At 39.1% G+C, this 23,414-nt stretch overlaps 1 protein-coding gene across 1 annotated transcript in view; it reads right to left on the reverse strand.

The window, feature by feature from the left end:
* Window positions 1-1,704: 1,704 nt before the first annotated feature.
* Window positions 1,705-23,414, reverse strand: part of LOC137259081 (inositol monophosphatase 1-like) — a 28,706-nt gene continuing 6,996 nt past the window's right edge. The window contains exons 2-9 of the mRNA XM_067796796.1: window positions 19,488-19,609; window positions 18,441-18,574; window positions 16,326-16,430; window positions 14,204-14,249; window positions 13,233-13,341; window positions 11,983-12,088; window positions 4,132-4,283; window positions 1,705-3,705 (exon numbers count right to left, since the gene is read on the reverse strand). Of these exons, the coding sequence (XP_067652897.1) occupies window positions 3,599-3,705; window positions 4,132-4,283; window positions 11,983-12,088; window positions 13,233-13,341; window positions 14,204-14,249; window positions 16,326-16,430; window positions 18,441-18,574; window positions 19,488-19,565 (837 nt within the window). The 5' untranslated portion in view covers window positions 19,566-19,609 and the 3' untranslated portion in view covers window positions 1,705-3,598. The remainder of the gene's footprint in view (window positions 3,706-4,131; window positions 4,284-11,982; window positions 12,089-13,232; window positions 13,342-14,203; window positions 14,250-16,325; window positions 16,431-18,440; window positions 18,575-19,487; window positions 19,610-23,414) is intronic.

Here is a 23,414-nt window from a genome sequence, read left to right on the forward strand (position 1 = left end):
GTTTACAATGATATTACTGTCTTTAAATAATCAAACATTATAAAGTCAATTCTTATATGAACATAAAACATATGTATGAAATGCTTGATGTTTTGATTATTTCTATGTTTTCGCTAGATTGCACATGAGAGAAGTGTAAGTCCTCATGCAATATTAATAAAAACATACCTTATAAAAAGATTTAAATAAACACACATTCATACCCATTAATAAATGAACAATTACCAATGGGTAAAAAACACATCATGATAGATGATAGGTATTAGAGTAATAGATATCAAATCTAAACAAAATATATCGTCTAAAACCTGATCAAACTGGCAAAATACAAATATCACCAAGAACTGATTAACCACAACTTATAATAATCTTAATTGGTCAGCTGGAAGGTCATAGAAAGGAAAGAACTGATAACAGCCACTGTCCACAATGCAATGGAAAGAGTGGAAACTGATAAGACAGTTATCTCCCTTGACTAATACGGATACAGTGTTTCGGAAGAGACTATTACCAGTTGTGGTGGATTATTCTGATAGATATGACAGGTTCTGAAACCTCATCTGTCCAATACCTTCTGTTCACCATGCAGATTTTCTGTAAGATCTGATTGGATGAAAATTGAGGCCAACAAACTGATCAGGCCAGATATGTAAAATATCCATCTAAACACTGTATGAGTTTTACCAATGCATAAAAAGAAATAGCCAAAGTCACTTCAGCTCAAATGCACATTCTCAGTGCATCTGGCTTTAGATACTGATCATGGAGAGATCAATAATCAATACTAAACATTTCTAAAGAGTCAATAAATGGCAAGTAAATATTTCACCAGTGAGTTGTGACATATTTAAGCATGGATTATTTTGAGAACAGTTTACTAAACATTGCTTTGCATTTTACAAAAAGTGACAAAAACAAATATGTTAAGGTAAGTTACGATTTTAATTCATCACAATTGTTTACGTGTGATATTTTCAATGTTATTCAAATATATATACAATAATATATCTTCAATCAACAATAATTATGATTATCAAACATTTTTGCCAGCACTAATGCTTTGAGTGCTGAAATTCACACTTGGCAGACTGTCTCACCATCAAATATACCGACCCGTGAAGATCTGGTTTAGAACAGATCTTCAGCAACTCATGCGTGTCGTAAGAGACGACTAACAGGATTGGGTGGTCAGGCTCGCGGACTTGATTGACACGTGCTATTGTATCCCAGTAGCATATATTGATGCTAATGCTGTTAATCACTGGACTGGTGACTATGCTTGTCGTAAGAGGCGACTAACGGGATCGGGTGGTCAGACTAGCTGACTTGGTTGACACATGTCATCGGTTCCCAATTGCGCAGATCGATGCTCATGTTGTTGATCACTGGATTGTCTGGTCCAGACTCGATTATTTACAGACCGTCGCCATATAGCTGGAATATTGCTAAGTGCGACGTAAAACTAAACTCACTCACTCACTCACTAATCACTGGACTGTCTGGTCCAGACGTGATTATTTATGAATCACCACCATATAGCTCGAATATTGCTGAGTGTGGCATAAAGCTAAACCCATTCACTTAAATAAGCATCTCGGTCCACTGTCACAGAACCAATTTAGCCCAATGTGATTGTAAGTTCATAGCTAATACGTACTAAGTAAGTAAGTCTTCAGCAAAGGAAACTTTGCTCTGCACTGCTTAGTGTGGCATATAATATTAATATTATATATTATATAAAAAAAATTATGTTTGGAAACGCGAATGTAAAGTATCGTTACTTTTTCTGATGCAGTTTCTGGAGAATAATCTGCAGTATATTCACAACAACTGTCAACAACTGCCAAAGTTTAGGGCAGTTGAGAGTGCTTAACATTCTTAAAATATGCACGTAAACCTTTTCAATTATTTGTTATTTAAAAATAAAATGAGGATCACTGTATTACTGGCATAAACAAATCTGAATTCATAAAACAAACTTTCGTATTTTTCACTTTGTATTATCAGAGAAGATTCTGAATGAGTTTTCACCACTGTCAATCTGGTGAACCAGGGAGGCCAGAGATTCAGAACCTGAGGAAATCTAGACTGGCTTCTTTCAAGGCTTTAGCACTGCAGAGAAGGCTGGATGGATGGGAAAATAATGTGGTTCAGGGACTATGAGACAGACTACAGTCTGTTTGGCTCAAAAGTTGACCGATGAATTGCAATGTAATTCGAAAACTAATAAGCATAGCATAATCAGTGATACGCTGATCGTGATCAAAACATCATACCAACTCTGTGTGGTTTTTGTAGAGTTTTTGTCCTAATAATATAAAAGTTGTTTAACAAACTATCATTAAAATACTGACACAGTTCACTGTTTATTACGAGGGAGCGGTGCAGAGAAAGGCACAGCCAGGTGTTCCAGAAGCACGTGCACAACTGCAGAGTGAGTTAGTTATTCATTAACCTGTGCTTTGCTGTCTCCATGCTTTCTCACACACCCTTTCTCCCTTTTTCTGCACTCCTCCCTTGTAACAAATTGTGAACTGTGTCAATATTTTAATGATTCATTGTTAAACAACTTTTTTTATTTCAAGGAAAAATATTCTACAAAAACCTCACAGAGTAGGTATGATGTTCTGATGATGATTAGCGTTTCATTGAGTATGTTATGTTTATTAGTTTTCGAGCTACACAATTCATTCGTCCGCTTTTGAGGAAAACGGACTATAGGTGGAAACAAGCTTCATCAGGTCAGTGTCAAGCACAAAGCATGGGCAGAAATACTAGTATTTCAGGATCAGTCATGGAAATCAGTCACACCCTCTCCTCAGTCTAATCACAATCAGATTTTAGTTCGCCTCACTGGTAAACAAACATCTCAGACAACTAATCATAGGTCATGTCAGAATGACATCTCTTGAACAGTGATCAACCAATGAAATGACAAAAAAATGATTTCAGCTTCTTGAGCTTCTGTTCTTGAGCTTCAGGGCACAAATTAAAGCAATGAGACATGCATTCCAGATTATGCCATGTAGAATACTGATTCAAAATTTCAACACTGAAAAAAATAAGAAATTCTGGAATGCCTAACTGATGGCAAAGAGTTTACAGCAACACATCCATACACTGTGTATACCAAGTTTGCACTGAAGTCAGAGTGAGTGAGTGAGTTTAGTTTTATGCCATACTGCACAATATTATATATGGCGGCAAAGCAAAGTAAATAATCACGTCTGGACCAGACAATCCAGTAATCAACAACATGAGCATTAATCTGTGCAATGGGGAACAGATGACGTGTCAACCAAGTCAACGAGTCTGACCACCTGATCCCGTTAGTCGTCTCTTATGATTATTATAGTCGCCTTTTGTCACAAGCATGGGTTGCTGAAGGCAATGAATTTGAGCAAATAGTCATCTAGTCCATAAATGGAATACTCAGAGTAGAAATTTCCAGCTTGCCAGCCATCTGATTGGTCAGATGAAAGGTCACAGAAAGGTGATCAGAAAGATGTCCTCAAATCTTTGTTACAAGCAGTGGGAACAAGGAAATGTGGTTTTAATGAGACAGTTTTTTATGTTTACAATGCTGTGAACAATAACCTCAGTCTCTACCCATGTCTAGGTGGGTCAATATTGCAGATAATTCCCGGGCCACTTTCTCATTACACGCCACTAGAACCCGCCTCTTCATCAGGTCACATGGCCCTCCTGAAGGTACAAAGCAGATCATTAACATATCTTTGACTCTCTGACTACATGTGAATTAGCAAAATATACTGGACAAAATAAGTTAAGGATACTGGTATTTTTTATGACTGATATTTTATCAGTATGTCAATGAATAAATATATCATTATTCATAATTTCAAAATTTGCATATATCCCTAACTGCTTTTGTCCACTATTTTGTTGTTTTATTATAATTTTCTTACCCACAGTCGTCACGCTCTGTCATTTAATGTTTGTAAGTGAGGTCTAAAGTTGGTTTAAATTAAAACTATCAACCAGTTCAATGTGAGAAGACTTAAATCTATCAAAGACAAACAAATACATTCCATGTTTTGATAAAATTTCATCATTAGAATCTTATTGCCCTAAATCCAGCCCAACTCTCTCTTGCTCCATCCATCTCACCATCTGGGTCCATGACGTACGCCCCTGCCTCCTGGGCTATCAACATGCCAGCCACGAAGTCCCAGCAGTGAATACCATACTCCACATATGCCTCCCCTTGCCCGTCTGCCACGCGACAGAAGTTGATGGCAGCAGATCCGTACGCTCGGATACTGAAACACAGAGCATGTCAATAGTGTTCACACTCAATAACAGGTACCTCACTGCATCCCAAACAACCAGAATTATCTCTGAAAGCGAACAAGACAGCCTTCTGAATGTACAGTCTGGATGGAAATGCATGCGAGTCTCCATTTATCCATGAATCTGTAAGGTCATCTCAACCAATCTGTGACTGTGAGAGCAATTCTAAACCTATCAGTTGTTTTGTCTGAACAAGTCTGAACCTACTAAAGAATTTGTGTAAGCTAGTCTGAACCCACCAGTGATTTTGTGACAGTTGGTTTGAACTTCCCTAATGACTGTGTGTCTACAAGTATGAACTTATTGGGGGTTTTGTGTGCAAGTTTATCTCCACCTACACATGACTGTATGTCAGTAAGTATGAACTTATTGGGGGCTTTGTGTTCAAGTTTATCTCCACCTACCCATGACTGTGTGTCAGCAAGTATAAACTTACTGGGGGCTTTGTGTGCAAGTTTATCTCCACCTACACATGACTGTGTGTCAGCAAGTATAAACTTATTGGGGGCTTTGTGCAAGCTTATCTCCACCTACACATGACTGTGTGTCAGCAAGTATAAACTTACTGGGGACTTTGTGCAAGCTTATCTCCACCTACACATGACTGTATGTCAGTAAGTATAAACTTATTGGGGGCTTTGTGTGCAAGTTTATCTCCACCTACACATGACTGTATGTCAGTAAGTATGAACTTATTGGGGGCTTTGTACAAGCTTATCTCCACCTACACATGACTGTATGTCAGTAAGTATGAACTTATTGGGGGCTTTGTGTTCAAGTTTATCTCCACCTACCCATGACTGTGTGTCAGCAAGTATAAACTTATTGGGGGCTTTGTGTGCAAGTTTATCTCCACCTACACATGACTGTATGTCAGCAAGTATAAACTTATTGGGGGCTTTGTGCAAGCTTATCTCCACCTACACATGACTGTATGTCAGTAAGTATAAACATATTGGGGGCTTTGTGTGCAAGTTTATCTCCACCTACACATGACTGTGTGTCAGTAAGTATGAACTTATTGGGGGCTTTGTACAAGCTTATCTCCACCTACCCATGACTGTGTGTCAGCAAGTATAAACTTATTGGGGACTTTGTGCAAGCTTATCTCCACCTACACATGACTGTGTGTCAGCAAGTATAAACTTATTGGGGGCTTTGTGTGCAAGTTTATCTCCACCTACACATGACTGTATGTCAGCAAGTATAAACTTATTGGGGACTTTGTGCAAGCTTATCTCCACCTACACATGACTGTGTGTCAGCAAGTATAAACTTATTGGGGACTTTGTACAAGCTTATCTCCACCTACACATGACTGTATGTCAGCAAGTATAAACTTATTGGGGGCTTTGTGCAAGCTTATCTCCACCTACACATGACTGTGTGTCAGCAAGTATAAACTTATTGGGGGCTTTGTGCAAGCTTATCTCCACCTACACATGACTGTGTGTCAGCAAGTATAAACTTATTGGGGGCTTTGTGCAAGCTTATCTCCACCTACACATGACTGTGTGTCAGCAAGTATAAACTTATTGGGGACTTTGTGCAAGCTTATCTCCACCTACACATGACTGTATGTCAGTAAGTATAAACTTATTGGGGGCTTTGTGTGCAAGTTTATCTCCACCTACACATGACTGTATGTCAGTAAGTATGAACTTATTGGGGGCTTTGTACAAGCTTATCTCCACCTACCCATGACTGTGTGTCAGCAAGTATAAACTTATTGGGGACTTTGTGCAAGCTTATCTCCACCTACACATGACTGTGTGTCAGCAAGCATAAACTTATTGGGGGCTTTGTGCAAGCTTATCTCCACCTACCCATGACTGTCTGTCAGCAAGTATAAACTTATTGGGGGCTTTGTGCAAGTTTATCTCCACCTACACATGACTGTATGTCAGCAAGTATAAACTTATTGGGGACTTTGTGCAAGCTTATCTCCACCTACCCATGACTGTGTGTCAGCAAGTATAAACTTATTGGGTGCTTTATGCAAGCTTATCTCCACCTACCCATGACTGTGTGTCAGCAAGTATGAACTTATTGGGGGCTTTGTGCAAGTTTATCTCCACCTACCCATGACTGTGTGTCAGCAAGTATAAACTTATTGGGGGCTTTGTGCAAGCTTATCTCCACCTACCCATGACTGTCTGTCAGCAAGTATAAACTTATTGGGGGCTTTGTGCAAGTTTATCTCCACCTACACATGACTGTATGTCAGCAAGTATAAACTTATTGGGGACTTTGTGCAAGCTTATCTCCACCTACCCATGACTGTGTGTCAGCAAGTATAAACTTATTGGGTGCTTTATGCAAGCTTATCTCCACCTACCCATGACTGTGTGTCAGCAAGTATGAACTTATTGGGGGCTTTGTGCAAGTTTATCTCCACCTACCCATGACTGTGTGTCAGCAAGTATAAACTTATTGGGGGCTTTGTGCAAGCTTATCTCCACCTACCCATGACTGTGTGTCAGCAAGTATAAACTTATTGGGGACTTTGTGCAAGCTTATCTCCACCTACACATGACTGTGTGTCAGCAAGCATAAACTTATTGGGGGCTTTGTGCAAGCTTATCTCCACCTACCCATGACTGTCTGTCAGCAAGTATAAACTTATTGGGGGCTTTGTGCAAGTTTATCTCCACCTACACATGACTGTGTGTCAGCAAGTATAAACTTATTGGGGGCTTTGTGCAAGCTTATCTCCACCTACACATGACTGTGTGTCTACAAGTATAAACTTATTGGGGGCTTTGTGCAAGCTTATCTCCACCTACACATGACTGTGTGTCAGCAAGTATAAACTTATTGGGGGCTTTGTGCAAGCTTATCTCCACCTACACATGACTGTGTGTCAGCAAGTATAAACTTATTGGGGACTTTGTGCAAGCTTATCTCCACCTACACATGACTGTATGTCAGTAAGTATAAACTTATTGGGGGCTTTGTGTGCAAGTTTATCTCCACCTACACATGACTGTATGTCAGGAAGTATGAACTTATTGGGGGCTTTGTACAAGCTTATCTCCACCTACCCATGACTGTGTGTCAGCAAGTATAAACTTACTGGGGGCTTTGTGCAAGCTTATATCCACCTACACATGACTGTGTATCAGCAAGTATAAACTTATTGGGGGCTTTGTGCAAGCTTATCTCCACCTACACATGACTGTGTGTCTACAAGTATAAACTTATTGGGGGCTTTGTGCAAGCTTATCTCCACCTACCCATGACTGTATGTCAGCAAGTATAAACTTATTGGGTGCTTTATGCAAGCTTATCTCCACCTACCCATGACTGTGTGTCAGCAAGTATGAACTTATTGGGGGCTTTATGCAAGCTTATCTCCACCTACCCATGACTGTGTGTCAGCAAGTATAAACTTATTGGGGGCTTTGTGCAAGCTTATCTCCACCTACACATGACTGTGTGTCAGCAAGTATAAACTTACTGGGGACTTTGTGCAAGCTTATCTCCACCTACACATGACTGTATGTCAGTAAGTATAAACTTATTGGGGGCTTTGTGTGCAAGTTTATCTCCACCTACACATGACTGTATGTCAGTAAGTATGAACTTATTGGGGGCTTTGTACAAGCTTATCTCCACCTACACATGACTGTATGTCAGTAAGTATGAACTTATTGGGGGCTTTGTGTTCAAGTTTATCTCCACCTACCCATGACTGTGTGTCAGCAAGTATAAACTTATTGGGGGCTTTGTGTGCAAGTTTATCTCCACCTACACATGACTGTATGTCAGCAAGTATAAACTTATTGGGGGCTTTGTGCAAGCTTATCTCCACCTACACATGACTGTATGTCAGTAAGTATAAACATATTGGGGGCTTTGTGTGCAAGTTTATCTCCACCTACACATGACTGTATGTCAGTAAGTATGAACTTATTGGGGGCTTTGTACAAGCTTATCTCCACCTACCCATGACTGTGTGTCAGCAAGTATAAACTTATTGGGGACTTTGTGCAAGCTTATCTCCACCTACACATGACTGTGTGTCAGCAAGTATAAACTTATTGGGGGCTTTGTGTGCAAGTTTATCTCCACCTACACATGACTGTATGTCAGCAAGTATAAACTTATTGGGGACTTTGTGCAAGCTTATCTCCACCTACACATGACTGTGTGTCAGCAAGTATAAACTTATTGGGGACTTTGTACAAGCTTATCTCCACCTACACATGACTGTATGTCAGCAAGTATAAACTTATTGGGGGCTTTGTGCAAGCTTATCTCCACCTACACATGACTGTGTGTCAGCAAGTATAAACTTATTGGGGGCTTTGTGCAAGCTTATCTCCACCTACACATGACTGTGTGTCAGCAAGTATAAACTTATTGGGGGCTTTGTGCAAGCTTATCTCCACCTACACATGACTGTGTGTCAGCAAGTATAAACTTATTGGGGACTTTGTGCAAGCTTATCTCCACCTACACATGACTGTATGTCAGTAAGTATAAACTTATTGGGGGCTTTGTGTGCAAGTTTATCTCCACCTACACATGACTGTATGTCAGTAAGTATGAACTTATTGGGGGCTTTGTACAAGCTTATCTCCACCTACCCATGACTGTGTGTCAGCAAGTATAAACTTATTGGGGACTTTGTGCAAGCTTATCTCCACCTACACATGACTGTGTGTCAGCAAGCATAAACTTATTGGGGGCTTTGTGCAAGCTTATCTCCACCTACCCATGACTGTCTGTCAGCAAGTATAAACTTATTGGGGGCTTTGTGCAAGTTTATCTCCACCTACACATGACTGTATGTCAGCAAGTATAAACTTATTGGGGACTTTGTGCAAGCTTATCTCCACCTACCCATGACTGTGTGTCAGCAAGTATAAACTTATTGGGTGCTTTATGCAAGCTTATCTCCACCTACCCATGACTGTGTGTCAGCAAGTATGAACTTATTGGGGGCTTTGTGCAAGTTTATCTCCACCTACCCATGACTGTGTGTCAGCAAGTATAAACTTATTGGGGGCTTTGTGCAAGCTTATCTCCACCTACCCATGACTGTGTGTCAGCAAGTATAAACTTATTGGGGACTTTGTGCAAGCTTATCTCCACCTACACATGACTGTGTGTCAGCAAGCATAAACTTATTGGGGGCTTTGTGCAAGCTTATCTCCACCTACCCATGACTGTCTGTCAGCAAGTATAAACTTATTGGGGGCTTTGTGCAAGTTTATCTCCACCTACACATGACTGTGTGTCAGCAAGTATAAACTTATTGGGGGCTTTGTGCAAGCTTATCTCCACCTACACATGACTGTGTGTCTACAAGTATAAACTTATTGGGGGCTTTGTGCAAGCTTATCTCCACCTACACATGACTGTGTGTCAGCAAGTATAAACTTATTGGGGGCTTTGTGCAAGCTTATCTCCACCTACACATGACTGTGTGTCAGCAAGTATAAACTTATTGGGGACTTTGTGCAAGCTTATCTCCACCTACACATGACTGTATGTCAGTAAGTATAAACTTATTGGGGGCTTTGTGTGCAAGTTTATCTCCACCTACACATGACTGTATGTCAGGAAGTATGAACTTATTGGGGGCTTTGTACAAGCTTATCTCCACCTACCCATGACTGTGTGTCAGCAAGTATAAACTTACTGGGGGCTTTGTGCAAGCTTATATCCACCTACACATGACTGTGTATCAGCAAGTATAAACTTATTGGGGGCTTTGTGCAAGCTTATCTCCACCTACACATGACTGTGTGTCTACAAGTATAAACTTATTGGGGGCTTTGTGCAAGCTTATCTCCACCTACCCATGACTGTATGTCAGCAAGTATAAACTTATTGGGTGCTTTATGCAAGCTTATCTCCACCTACCCATGACTGTGTGTCAGCAAGTATGAACTTATTGGGGGCTTTATGCAAGCTTATCTCCACCTACCCATGACTGTGTGTCAGCAAGTATAAACTTATTGGGTGCTTTATGCAAGCTTATCTCCACCTACCCATGACTGTGTGTCAGCAAGTATGAACTTATTGGGGGCTTTATGCAAGCTTATCTCCACCTACCCATGACTGTGTGTCAGCAAGTATGAACTTATTGGGGGCTTTGTGCAAGTTTATCTCCACCTACCCATGACTGTGTGTCAGCAAGTATAAACTTATTGGGTGCTTTATGCAAGCTTATCTCCACCTACCCATGACTGTGTGTCAGCAAGTATAAACTTATTGGGGACTTTGTGCAAGCTTATCTCCACCTACACATGACTGTCTGTCAGCAAGTATAAACTTATTGGGTGCTTTATGCAAGCTTATCTCCACCTACCCATGACTGTGTGTCAGCAAGTATAAACTTATTGGGTGCTTTATGCAAGCTTATCTCCACCTACCCATGACTGTGTGTCAGCAAGTATAAACTTATTGGGGGCTTTGTGCAAGCTTATCTCCACCTACCCATGACTGTGTGTCAGCAAGTATAAACTTATTGGGGGCTTTGTGCAAGCTTATCTCCACCTACCCATGACTGTGTGTCAGCAAGTATAAACTTATTGGGGGCTTTGTGCAAGCTTATCTCCACCTACCCATGACTGTGTGTCAGCAAGTATAAACTTATTGGGTGCTTTATGCAAGCTTATCTCCACCTACCCATGACTGTGTGTCAGCAAGTATAAACTTATTGGGTGCTTTATGCAAGCTTATCTCCACCTACCCATGACTGTGTGTCAGCAAGTATAAACTTATTGGGTGCTTTATGCAAGCTTATCTCCACCTACCCATGACTGTGTGTCAGCAAGTATGAACTTATTGGGGGCTTTGTGCAAGTTTATCTCCACCTACCCATGACTGTGTGTCAGCAAGTATAAACTTATTGGGGGCTTTGTGCAAGCTTATCTCCACCTACACATGACTGTGTGTCTACAAGTATAAACTTATTGGGGGCTTTGTGCAAGCTTATCTCCACCTACACATGACTGTATGTCAGTAAGTATAAACTTATTGGGGGCTTTGTGTGCAAGTTTATCTCCACCTACACATGACTGTATGTCAGCAAGTATAAACTTATTGGGGACTTTATGCAAGCTTATCTCCACCTACCCATGACTGTGTGTCAGCAAGTATAAACTTATTGGGTGCTTTATGCAAGCTTATCTCCACCTACCCATGACTGTGTGTCAGCAAGTATAAACTTATTGGGTGCTTTATGCAAGCTTATCTCCACCTACCCATGACTGTGTGTCAGCAAGTATAAACTTATTGGGTGCTTTATGCAAGCTTATCTCCACCTACCCATGACTGTGTGTCAGCAAGTATAAACTTATTGGGGGCTTTATGCAAGCTTATCTCCACCTACCCATGACTGTGTGTCAGCAAGTATGAACTTATTGGGGGCTTTATGCAAGCTTATCTCCACCTACCCATGACTGTGTGTCAGCAAGTATGAACTTATTGGGGGCTTTGTGCAAGCTTATCTCCACCTACCCATGACTGTGTGTCAGCAAGTATAAACTTACTGGGGGCTTTGTGCAAGCTTATCTCCACCTACACATGACTGTGTATCAGCAAGTATAAACTTATTGGGGGCTTTGTGCAAGCTTATCTCCACCTACACATGACTGTGTGTCTACAAGTATAAACTTATTGGGGGCTTTGTGCAAGCTTATCTCCACCTACCCATGACTGTGTGTGACAATACTGTGGATGTTTTTCATCTTGGTGTCCACCACTGTCGGTATCCTGGAGCTTCCTCCTTCGTGAATGACAATACTCTGCTTCAGATCTGAAACCAAACATAAATTTCAAGCAAAATATTCTGCAGGAAATAGCTCACATTGTTCAGAATTAGACTAGCATATATCATTTCTGTATCTGGAAAACAAAGCCATATGGCCATGTGACATATTGTGGGCATTAAATACTTGCTGTCTTTGTCAAGAGCCATGCAATCTCTCTAGCTATTTCTGTGCATCAAAACAATCTGCAAACAAGGGAGATACATGCTAGTCTATTCTACTGGAACAACTACAAAATGGCATTTCAAATTATATAATGTATTAAAGAAACACTCAATACTATATTTTCTCCAGTTCAAGTGAGAATGTGAGTTCTATTTTTATGCACCTTTTCAGCAATGTTCCAGCAATATTCAGCTGAGAAAATTTAGTTCAAACCTAAACTTCCCATTCAGGGACAAAAACTGACAACAGACTGCAGTGATGAAAGAAAAGAGCCATTAGTTTCCAATAAAAACCAACAGATAATTCTTTATGATTGTGCAATCATAATTTGCTCAGGGTTCCCCTGAATGTCCTTGAAAACAAATCAGTTGTTTCACAACATGTCCCTGTGGTATGTCATAAATTATTATCATTTTATTATTGGACATTTACATAATTCACATATCCACACACTAGTGCATGCTCAATTCGCTACTATTTTTCCCTTGACCACTGGATGTCAATCTCAACTCCTACAAGACAAGTCATTGCGGCTTTCCAACCCTTACAAGGTACTGCTTCACAGCTGGGACACATAGTCACAGTACTTTGTCGAAGTTCACTGCACGTTGCTGTACCCACAACTAGGTGTTTGCACATATTTATGTGGCCACCATGTGGTCATTTACCATCTGATTTGTGGGTTCTTTTAAGTGAACAGAGTTGTGTACTGTACATTAGGGGTTGTCACAACACTGAAACACAACACATAATGGCACTTAGGTGAGTGAGTAAGTGAGTGAGTGAGTGAGTTTAGGTTCATATCGCTTTTAGCAATATTCCAGCAACGATACAGCAGGGAACAACATCGCACATTGTACCCATGTGGGAATCAAACTCAGCTCTTCATTTCACGAGTGAACACTTTAACCACTAGGCTATACCACCACATCTCACGACTTGCGATACCATGGATACATCACTCACCTTCTACACTGCTTACAGCCAGCTTCCTTCCATTACAGTATGACCCATGACCTTTCATGCTCGTATAGATAATGTCAAGCACAGGTATGTAGACCACACCCACTATCACCTGCCCAAAAAAGAGAACTGAATTCACTTTTTCATAGACAGTCATATGAACCAACCAGTTCAATGATAACAGACATCAAGTCAATCAAAGACCAGCAAATATGTTTCCTGTTTCCACAAACAAGTCTGCCCTAATTGTCATTCATCAAAATGATTTTTAATAAATACTATTCGTACTTTTTTAACATCAATATGCTTTTAGAAATTAACCTCATACCGCATCAGAAAGAACACAAGGAGACATTTGTTTCTTGTGCATATTTGGCCAGCATGTGAAACTTGTTTTAAGATACCACTAAGGTAGCTATTAGATGTCAAATTAAGTCAAAACTGATTCTCATGATAGGAAGCCAACATGTTAAAATGAGGAAGTTGAAGTCTCAGTAACTGTGCAGGTTAGGCTGCTGACTTTGTGTGATGGTGATTAGTTGCCTAACTAAGGGAGTGGGTTCAAATCCTGGACAGGACTCAACCCGACAAAAGTACTAGAATCTATACTAAGAAATACCACATGGGGTCCTGGCCCAGATATAACATATGTTACACCTGACCACTTTCTAAATGGCATTGTGTAATCAAAGCAGTGCTGATAGCATGTGTATATGCCATGGACTCATCAAGCAGTTACATGTCAGACATATTGTACATTCAATCCTCATTTCATGTTTCAAGCTAGACTACCTAGTGACTAATAACATGAGAAAATCCCACGGTGTCATCATACAGTGGCACAAGTAAACCATATTGGCTACCAAGCCCTCATTTGGTAATACAAAGAAGTAGCTCATAGCATGATTATCTCGCAAAGTGCCACTTTACAATGACACATTGTTAACTAAACCATTACATTGTATTTATCCTACCTCCTTATTAGCTGTCAATCCCATGGAGTATGATACTTCTGGAATGCTAGTTTTCAGAAAAGAAAAGAATTATATGAAAACAAAACAACAACAGTAAACGTAAATGCTTAAGTCTGTGATGATTATGAGTGAGGGAGGGAGTGAGTGAATTTAGTTTTACGCCACACTCAGCAATATTCCAGGTGTATGGTGGTGGTCTGTAAATAATCGACTCTGAACCAGACAATCCAGTGATCAACAGCATCAGCATCAATCTGCGCAATTGGGAAACCGATGACATGTATCAACCAGCAAGCCTGAAAACCCAATCCTGTTACTCGCCTCTTACGACAAGCATAGTCACCTTTTGTGGCAAACATGAGTTGCTGAAGGCCTACTCTACCACGGGACCTTCACGGGTCTGACGTAACTTGAAGCATCTGTGACAAGGATTCTATCCTGGATCTTCAAGGGTTGCATTGCAATGGAAGCATGAGAGATGGACAATGTGATAATTATGAGTGAGTGAGTGAGTTTAGTTTCATGCCGCTTTTAGTAATATTCCAGCAATATCACCACAAAATGGGCTTCACACATTGTGCCCATGTGGGGAACCAAACGGGTCTTCAGCGTGACAAGCGAACGCTTTAACCACTAGGCTACCCCACCGCCCCTGATAATTATGACATAAGGTTGTCATATATATAAGACTAAAAACAAATTCAAGAACATCAAGCTAATCTTAAAGGTCACATGCAACCAAAAAATCAAACATAATTAAAACAAAATTATCACTTATTCATGACCTATAATATACATTGCTGGTTCATTTGCTGATACGCTGAGGGCTCATTGTGTGTACAGAAAGATGATCTGTTTGATGGGCATTTTAGAAGTATGGCGAGTCACAAGAAAGTAAGATTCTTTATGGATAACAACTTCATTTATTGTACTTGTATGGATCCAGTATGGATTCATACACTGTTGTCAAACAAAATCATTTACACTAGAAGAAGTTGTTATCCATAAAGAATGTATATAGATACACTGGGTTTTGTAAATACATGTTCTCTGAATTTGCGTTTGATCCAATCAAAAATCATCTCGGTAGAGAAAAATGGATGTAGTTTGCTTGTAACCCACATACTTAAAAACATATCATGTGTACAACTATCACACCTGCCTAATTACATAATGTGGCAGAGACAGGACTCAGGTACATGAGTCATAAATCAATTTATTTTTTTTATGGCGTTTAGCCTGATAGGTGTTAAGTTTAAATTGCACGTGGTCAATGATTGAAGCTGTGTATTGTATATTGTCTTTACCAGACAGACAGGCAGACATACAGGTGTCAATAAACCAGACATTGAGCTTTTCTGTGACAGAGGCTGCTTACCACAATCAACAAGCTTTTTTATGTAACAAGTAGATTATTTACTTATTTGTGTACACAACAAAGGTTAAACTACTGTTCACGGCCTCACACTCCAGGCATGCATGCTGATTCAAGTTCTGTGAACCTATTCACTGCACAAGCGTTATGGACGCAGCACAGCACAGCTGTTGAAACCACTTTTTCCCCCAGCGCTGGGGGAAATTTAGCGAATTGTCTGAACTCCAATTTCGCGGGCTTTTGTTTTTCATCGCATTTTTTTCAACTGTATAGGCTGAATTGGCATTTTTGATTATTTGTTTCAGTAAGCACAGACCAAAAGGTATCAGAGTCTGCAAAGTTATGTTTTACGTTGCATGTGACCTTTAAACATAAACTTGTTTTACATATCAGGTTTTGTTGACAGCTGACCTGTTACAGTCTTTAAAACTGCTTCACACTATAGCTGATTTTGATTTGAGTGAGTATAGTTTTATGCTGCTAGTAGCCATATTCCAGCAATATCACAGCAGGGAACACCAGAAATGGGCTTCACACATTGCAACCATGTGGGGAATAGAGCTGGGGTCTTCAGTGTGATGAATAAAGGCTTTAACCACAAGGCTACCCCACCGCCCTGATTTTGCTTCAAAATCTCTATAGAGGTATTCGTTGGATTTGTTGTTTTACACACACAGAGCAATATTCAAGCTGGAGGGCGGCAGTCTGTAAATAAAACTTTAAGTTCTCTCTGTCCTAAAAAATTACCTATGCACAAAATTAGTGGTTCCGTCTATAGGATCAACAATCCACGTCAGGTCATCTGTAAAGTCACACGGGATGTCGTTGACAGTTGACTCCTCACCAATAAACCTAAAACATGAAAGTGAATATTTGTGATAAACAACTGGTAAACAGAATCGTCTTCTGTTAACAGCCTCCAATTAACACTGCATACATGTGCAGCATCTGTGGTATTGAGTCAGTTTAGTAGTACATCGCTTTTAGCAATATCCCAGCAATATCCCAGCAATATCATCAATATCATATTGGTGTCAATATAATGACACCAGAAATGGGCTTCACACATTTTACCCATGCAGGGAATCGAAATCCAGGTCTTCAGCGTGACATGCTAATGCTTAAGTTTAACCACGAAACTACCCTCAGCAACTGTAGCAACACGTACCAGAATACAAGCATCTTCTGTTTCATGGACATAGTTGAGTATTTGGTGAAACCTGATTGGCAAATGACGTATTATGGAACTTATATGGAGGTTTTCAAATACAAACAATTCCCAACACTGAAATTTGAAGATGAACCATGATAAACAGACAGTGTTTTGATATTCTATCTGTAGATAAGTAACCTCATGTTCAAATTTGGAACAGGGAAATTTAACTATGATGACAACAGCTCTGTTGATGAATGAGTGGCATTCTTGAAGTCCTGAATCTTGAAGAATGGATAAACAACTTCTATATTTCCACAGAAGCAATGTTTCGGTATAGCTTCTTATATGCTTGAAAACAGTATTAGAAGCTACAGTGAAATGTCGCTACTGTGAAAATCTAGTTGTTCAGCCATAAAGTTTCGTCCACCACATCTGTGTTTTCAGGACTCTGAGTATTACTGAGAGATACGTTCATCAAAACCTTTCGAAAAACACTGAATTTTGAAACCATTTTGTGAACTTGTCAAGAGCATAACTAATCTGTCTTGAATGTGAGAAATGTGACTAACTTTTCTCACATCGAAGATTGTAAGCCCATGGCAAGTATGTCTTCCAAATGTGCATCACAATAGGTAATGATGAAAGATGCATGTTTGAAAACCTGTATTAGCCATAGGTTTCATAACTGCCATTATCTGCCCTTGATATTTGTTACCAAATTTGTGTTTCTATACTACTGAGACTAGTGGACTGATCAGAAAAAAAAACAAACTCAAGTAACAATATCAACAATATGGCGGACAGTCCCACTGTGAGAAATTTCAATATGTATAAGCTAACTGAGACCCATGCAACATATGTCATATTTGGGATTTCACTTTCTTAGTAAAGTACAAATTCTAGTACTTTTTTCGGTTGAGTCCCATCCGGGATTCGAACCCGCACCCTCAGAGTCAGGCACCTAATCGCCAGCACACAAAGTCAGTCGCCTGGCCCGCTCAGCCACTGGGACTTCCACAAAAATGAAAGTCGGACGACTGGTAGTCTAGACTGCGTACTTTGTGTACCCCTCTGATGAGTGTAAATTGGCACGGCTCCCACGGCCGAAAGCTATGATTACACGATGCCATTTAGAAAGTGGTCAAATGCAACATATGTCATATTTGGGATTTCACTTTCTTTGTTGCGATGGCTGAGCGGGCTAGGCGGCTGACTTTGTGTGCTGGCAATTAGGTACCTGACTCTGAGGGTGCAGGTTCGAATCCCGGATGGGACTCAACCGAAAAAAGTACTAGAATTTGTACTTTACTAAGAAAGTGAAATCCCAAATATGACATATGTTGCATTTGACCACTTTCTAAATGGCATCGTGTAATCATAACTGAGACCCAATAGAACAAACCACTCTACACAGCCACCCCACACCATCCAAATCTTTTGGTGAAATTGATCAATTTGACGTCTTCATGTCCTGTCAGCAGCTTTGGAAGAAGGAAATTTGGGTTACTTCCCTTACATAACTCCAACCTGGGACAAAAGTATGACACATGGAACCAAATATTGGCATCTGAGCTGTTCCAGATATATCCTTTGTATCTAAGTTCATTCACAAAAAAATAAATGGTACACTATTGTTTCAAATATTCATGTAGACAGACAATTGTATCAGAGTAAATATGCAAGGTAATGGCACTGACATCACCTACTTGTGTGACGGGTATTTTTCCTTGATGTAGCCGATCACCCATTTTTCCACTGCCTGGTCAGTTTCCGTTACAAGGTCAGCGTTGCTCTGTTTTGTTTCCACATTTTTCTTCTTTGAAAATCCATCTTTTATCATCTAACAAACACAAACATCAGCTTTGATATAGTAACACATCAACTGACAAGGATTCATTGCTAAGCTGATTTTTTAAAATTGAAGCGTACTGCCACTTCTTTTGGTATTAGGTTTGGTTGTGATATCCAGGCCAATTGAATATTTTATTTGTATCATTTCTATAGTGTTTACTGTTAATGTATGTACTAAGAGGAGATGTCTTTAGTAGACAAGAAGTCAAAAGGAGTAATGTCAAAATTGTGGCTGAAGTCACAGGCTGCAAAATGTTCCTTGTATAATGAATGAGATATGTGTCTCATGCCAGAATCATTTTGGACTTGTCAATGTTTTTGGGTTGGTTGTTTTGTTCTTTAAGTTTAACATTTCACTTAGCAATATTTCAGCCAAATGGTGGGGGACTGTAAATAATGGAGTCTGGACCAGACAATCCAGTGATCAACAGCATGAGCATTGACTTACACATGGATTTAAGTTGTTGCACAAAGTGACCAAAGCACTATGATTTCCATAAGTCTACGTTAAGTTATGGGAGTGAATGAGTATGGTTTCATGCCACCTTTAACAATATTCCAACAACATCAGGAAGGGGACACCAGAAATGGCTTCACAATATCACCAGTCTGGAGAATTGGACGTCATCAGCATGAGAGAACGCTTTAACCTCCGGGCTACCCCACCACCCATATGAAAGTGAGTGAGTTTAGTTTTACGCTGCTTTTAGCAATATTCCAGCAATATCCCGGTGGGGGACACCACAAAATGGGCTTCACACATTGAACCCACATGGGAATTGAACTTGGGTCTTCGGCGTGACGAGCGAATGCTTTAACCACTAGGCTACTCTACTGCCAACAACCATATGGGAGTGAAACCGCTCTGTGGAACAATACCCTGATCCCTTCAGAATACGAACCTCCCCAGCCTTCTTCGCTACTTCCACTGCAAAATCCAAGAACTCCTGCATTTGCTGAGAGCTGACTTGTACAGACATGATGAGAGTGTGACCTGATTGGGTTTGGGAGAAATGGTGTCAAACTGAAAAGTAAATAATTTCAATTGATGACATGAAAAATAATGTGAATAAAACCACTGATATCAAATAAAGCAACCTACAGTTATAAGATTTGTTTTTTTTGTTGTTTAACACCATACTTAGCAATATTCAAGCTATATGGTAGTGGTTTGTACATATTTGAGTCCGGACCAGACAATCCAGTGTTTAACATCATAAGCATCGTTCTGTACAACAGGGATACAATGACATGTTTCAATCAAGTCAGCAAGCCTAACAATCTAGTGACCCTACAGTTTTCACAAACTCAACGGACTGAAAACACAGCAAAAGATAGAAACACCTACATAGTCAGTACCTCCTGTTACTATGGTTACAGCAAGCCATCCTGCTTGTAATGACAAATTGCCATGCAGCTGATTAGTACATACTTAACACTGGGACTTTATTCATTCATTTGATATTTATACATGTACATACTTATAGTGAAATTGAATACTAAACAACATCCCATGTAATATCATATTCATGAAACTAATTAATGGTATCAGATATCCACTAACACTTCGTACAACCATGTTAATTAGAGAATGATAAATGATGTTCCGTGTAATGCCAATACCATTCAGAAGTTTCATAAATATGGTAATATTATTAGTATTACAGGAGACATCATTTAGTATGTTATTTATTGCTCACATGACACTAGCAAAATAATATCTCAGAATTCAACTAACAGACCATATGTATTATGGCGGCATAACAGGGGTCAAGTGTATGAATACTTTTTGTCCATGATTGTTGACATTACTCCATTCAATCTGATTTTTTTAAGTTTGATTTTTTTAAACAAACAAGGGGTATGAAATATTGACCAAATGACTTCAATCAATATCTTATTTTTTGGATATAAATGTTATTACAAAGAGCAATTGAAACGTTTTCCAAAACAATTCAACATTATAATATGTAGAGTCTACAATGAAATTAGACAACAATATATTCCACAGAAATATGTAAATTGTAATCATGCAATGTTTTGCATACTTATGTCTGATATAATAGCAAAACTGTGTGGAACTTATGTAAATTACCTAAACACACCATTTCTTTTAGAGACAAAAAGTTGAAAGGCAAAATGTAAACCATACATTCTAACGTTAAATTTCCATTACCAATGCATGTATGTATGACATGTTTATTTGTAGACGGGGGAATACAATAAACTGAATAGAATAGAAGAATTCAATGAGTGCACAACTGGGTCACATGTGTCATACATCCGAGTGCAGTTCTGACAACACAAGGCATTATAACATTGGCGTTCTAACATGTGTAATAACATCGTAGATATATTAAACAGTGATCAACGGGTGAGTAATAAATATGGCAACATATGGTATGGTTATGTCAAAGAGACTGACAGGCATCATATAGCCCAAACATTGCCAGGTATTGCACCATTCAACAAACAATCAAATATGATGTTTCCTGTTCCATACATATATCACAAAGCAGGGATTGAAATGAAGTTTTTTCCAGAGTGCCTCACAGGCACTGTCATGATAACTTAAGTGAGCCATTTCAGTTTTAGGTGTGCCATAAATTCGTGGTCGATTAAACTGAACATCAAAACATTACATGACTTAAAGTGAATGTAAGAGTTGTAACTGCATTGTAACATTCACTGACAAAACAATGCTAAGTATGTATTTTTCTTTATTTACTGACCTCAGACTTTGAAAAGACACTGATGAGTAGGTGCCTGTATGATCTGTACAGTTTACCATTTGTCATTGTTCATAATGTCACATCACACCATGAAAGATAACAACAATGAAAACATACTGCAAGTGTGCCATAAGGGCACACAGGTAAGAATTTAACCGTGCCATTTCAATCTTAGCTGTGCCATCCTATACAATGGCACGAATAATTTCTATCTCTGTAATGTGTCATACATGATGAAATAATATACACAAAGCTTGGAGTAGATACATGTGGTATTAGAGTTGGGGCATTCAGGAAGTTGTAGAAATGGGTCTTTCTATCTTTTCATCTACGAGTATGATATCTTACTGACAATTCCACAGTAAAAATTCATATCGTTTCGTTTCTGATCATTCAGCTATTAAGCTCCATTAGTGTGTAACCAACTACCTCTTGAGCTAAGATTTTCTCCCTCCATTAAAGCTTTCAAAAGTTCTATAAATACCTCCCTTTCTAGAAAATAACTGTAAGTCTAATGTAACTCATCAGCCACTTTATCATCTAATGCACTGAAAACTGCACTTTGAGCATACATTATGTAAGGAATTCAGCGAAATATAAATGCACATATTAGTTATTCGTATTGTTATTATGGATGATTTGGACACAACCAAATCTTAGTATTCAGTTTTGAGACTTCTAGCCTAAATAGGTCCCAAGGATAATTTTCAAGACCTCTCTCACTATTTAATTTAGAAACACTGATAATAATATGAATGGACACATGATAAAGTGCTTGTAGCCATGCACTTGTGCCTGCTCAAAGTGCTAAGGCATTATTAACCCCTGTTAACCCAACAGTCATATGACTTATCCCACCGGGTACCCAGTCACTACTTGGTGAACAGAGGCAATTTTGAACAATCTCATTTGTCTAGCTTTGTTGTGGGACAGGACTGAAGTCCTAGACACTCTGAGGAGTCAAGGTACCAAACAGTCATCCATCTAAGGACTGTCCACACCCAATGTCGCCTAACTTCAACTGATTTCTGACCTGAGCTCTTTACACAGGACCATACACCATAGAAAACCTTGCAATGGCTTAAATTAAAGTATTGATTGGTCATTGTTAAACTTTAATACTCCATGAGGTGGTACAAAGATGAAAGCTTTGACACATGATACCAAAATCATTTACAGATTAGATTCACATTTGTAATATGTGCAAAATAAACCTCAACTCCTTGGCACTGCAAAACAAACTCTCATCAAATTAAACACAGCTGTTACCAACCCTACGTCATGTCAACAAGATTTCATGGAAATTAAATATTTAACATACATTGGAAGAAGTGCATATTCCGTGTGTGAACAAATGGTGAAATAGTTTCCAAATTTTACAAGCAAGTCAGGCCAGCATTGCCTGAAAGTTACTAGCCCAGAGAATAATTCCATTTCATTCTTGCATAAAAAATACACATAGCACTTGATAAGTATGAAAGTTGAAAACTGTAAAAACATAACTGCCTAAGTAAATTTTCAGATTTTTCAAGCAAATGGCAAAGTGGGGTTGTTTAATTTTAAAGATTCAAATACATCAAATGTGTGGTTTTCTTCTCATACATTAAAGACATCATAGTTTTACATGATATGATTTGATACTGATGTAAAAAAACACAGAAACAGGATCAAATTGGATAAGTCGCTATACAATACATTAGAAAATCCGAAAAAGCCTTCACTGCTGAGATACTACCATCAGACAAAAACAAGCAGGGTCATTTTCAATAAAGTTTGACAGTCATATTCTATTATCTTACCTCACACATGAATGTCGCTTTCTGATTGGCTAAATGCTATTCTATTATTTTCATTTCAGTGTACCCTGCTTAAAGGTGATGTATTATATTCAATGTACACACTGAGGATTCCGAACTTTTCTGGTGCTTCATGGTAGTACATTTTTACCTTGAATAACATTGAATCATGCATCAGTCATGAAAATTACTGATGTTTTGCGATTGAAAATTGATGGAAGGGAGATAACTCTAAATCTGTTTACCTTGTGTTGTCTACAAAATGGTGATTCACCCTCGTATTCAACAGGTGCTTCAAACA

Source organism: Haliotis asinina, chromosome 12 (assembly GCF_037392515.1).
Source record: "Haliotis asinina isolate JCU_RB_2024 chromosome 12, JCU_Hal_asi_v2, whole genome shotgun sequence".
NCBI classification, from domain to species: Eukaryota; Metazoa; Mollusca; class Gastropoda; order Lepetellida; family Haliotidae; genus Haliotis; species Haliotis asinina.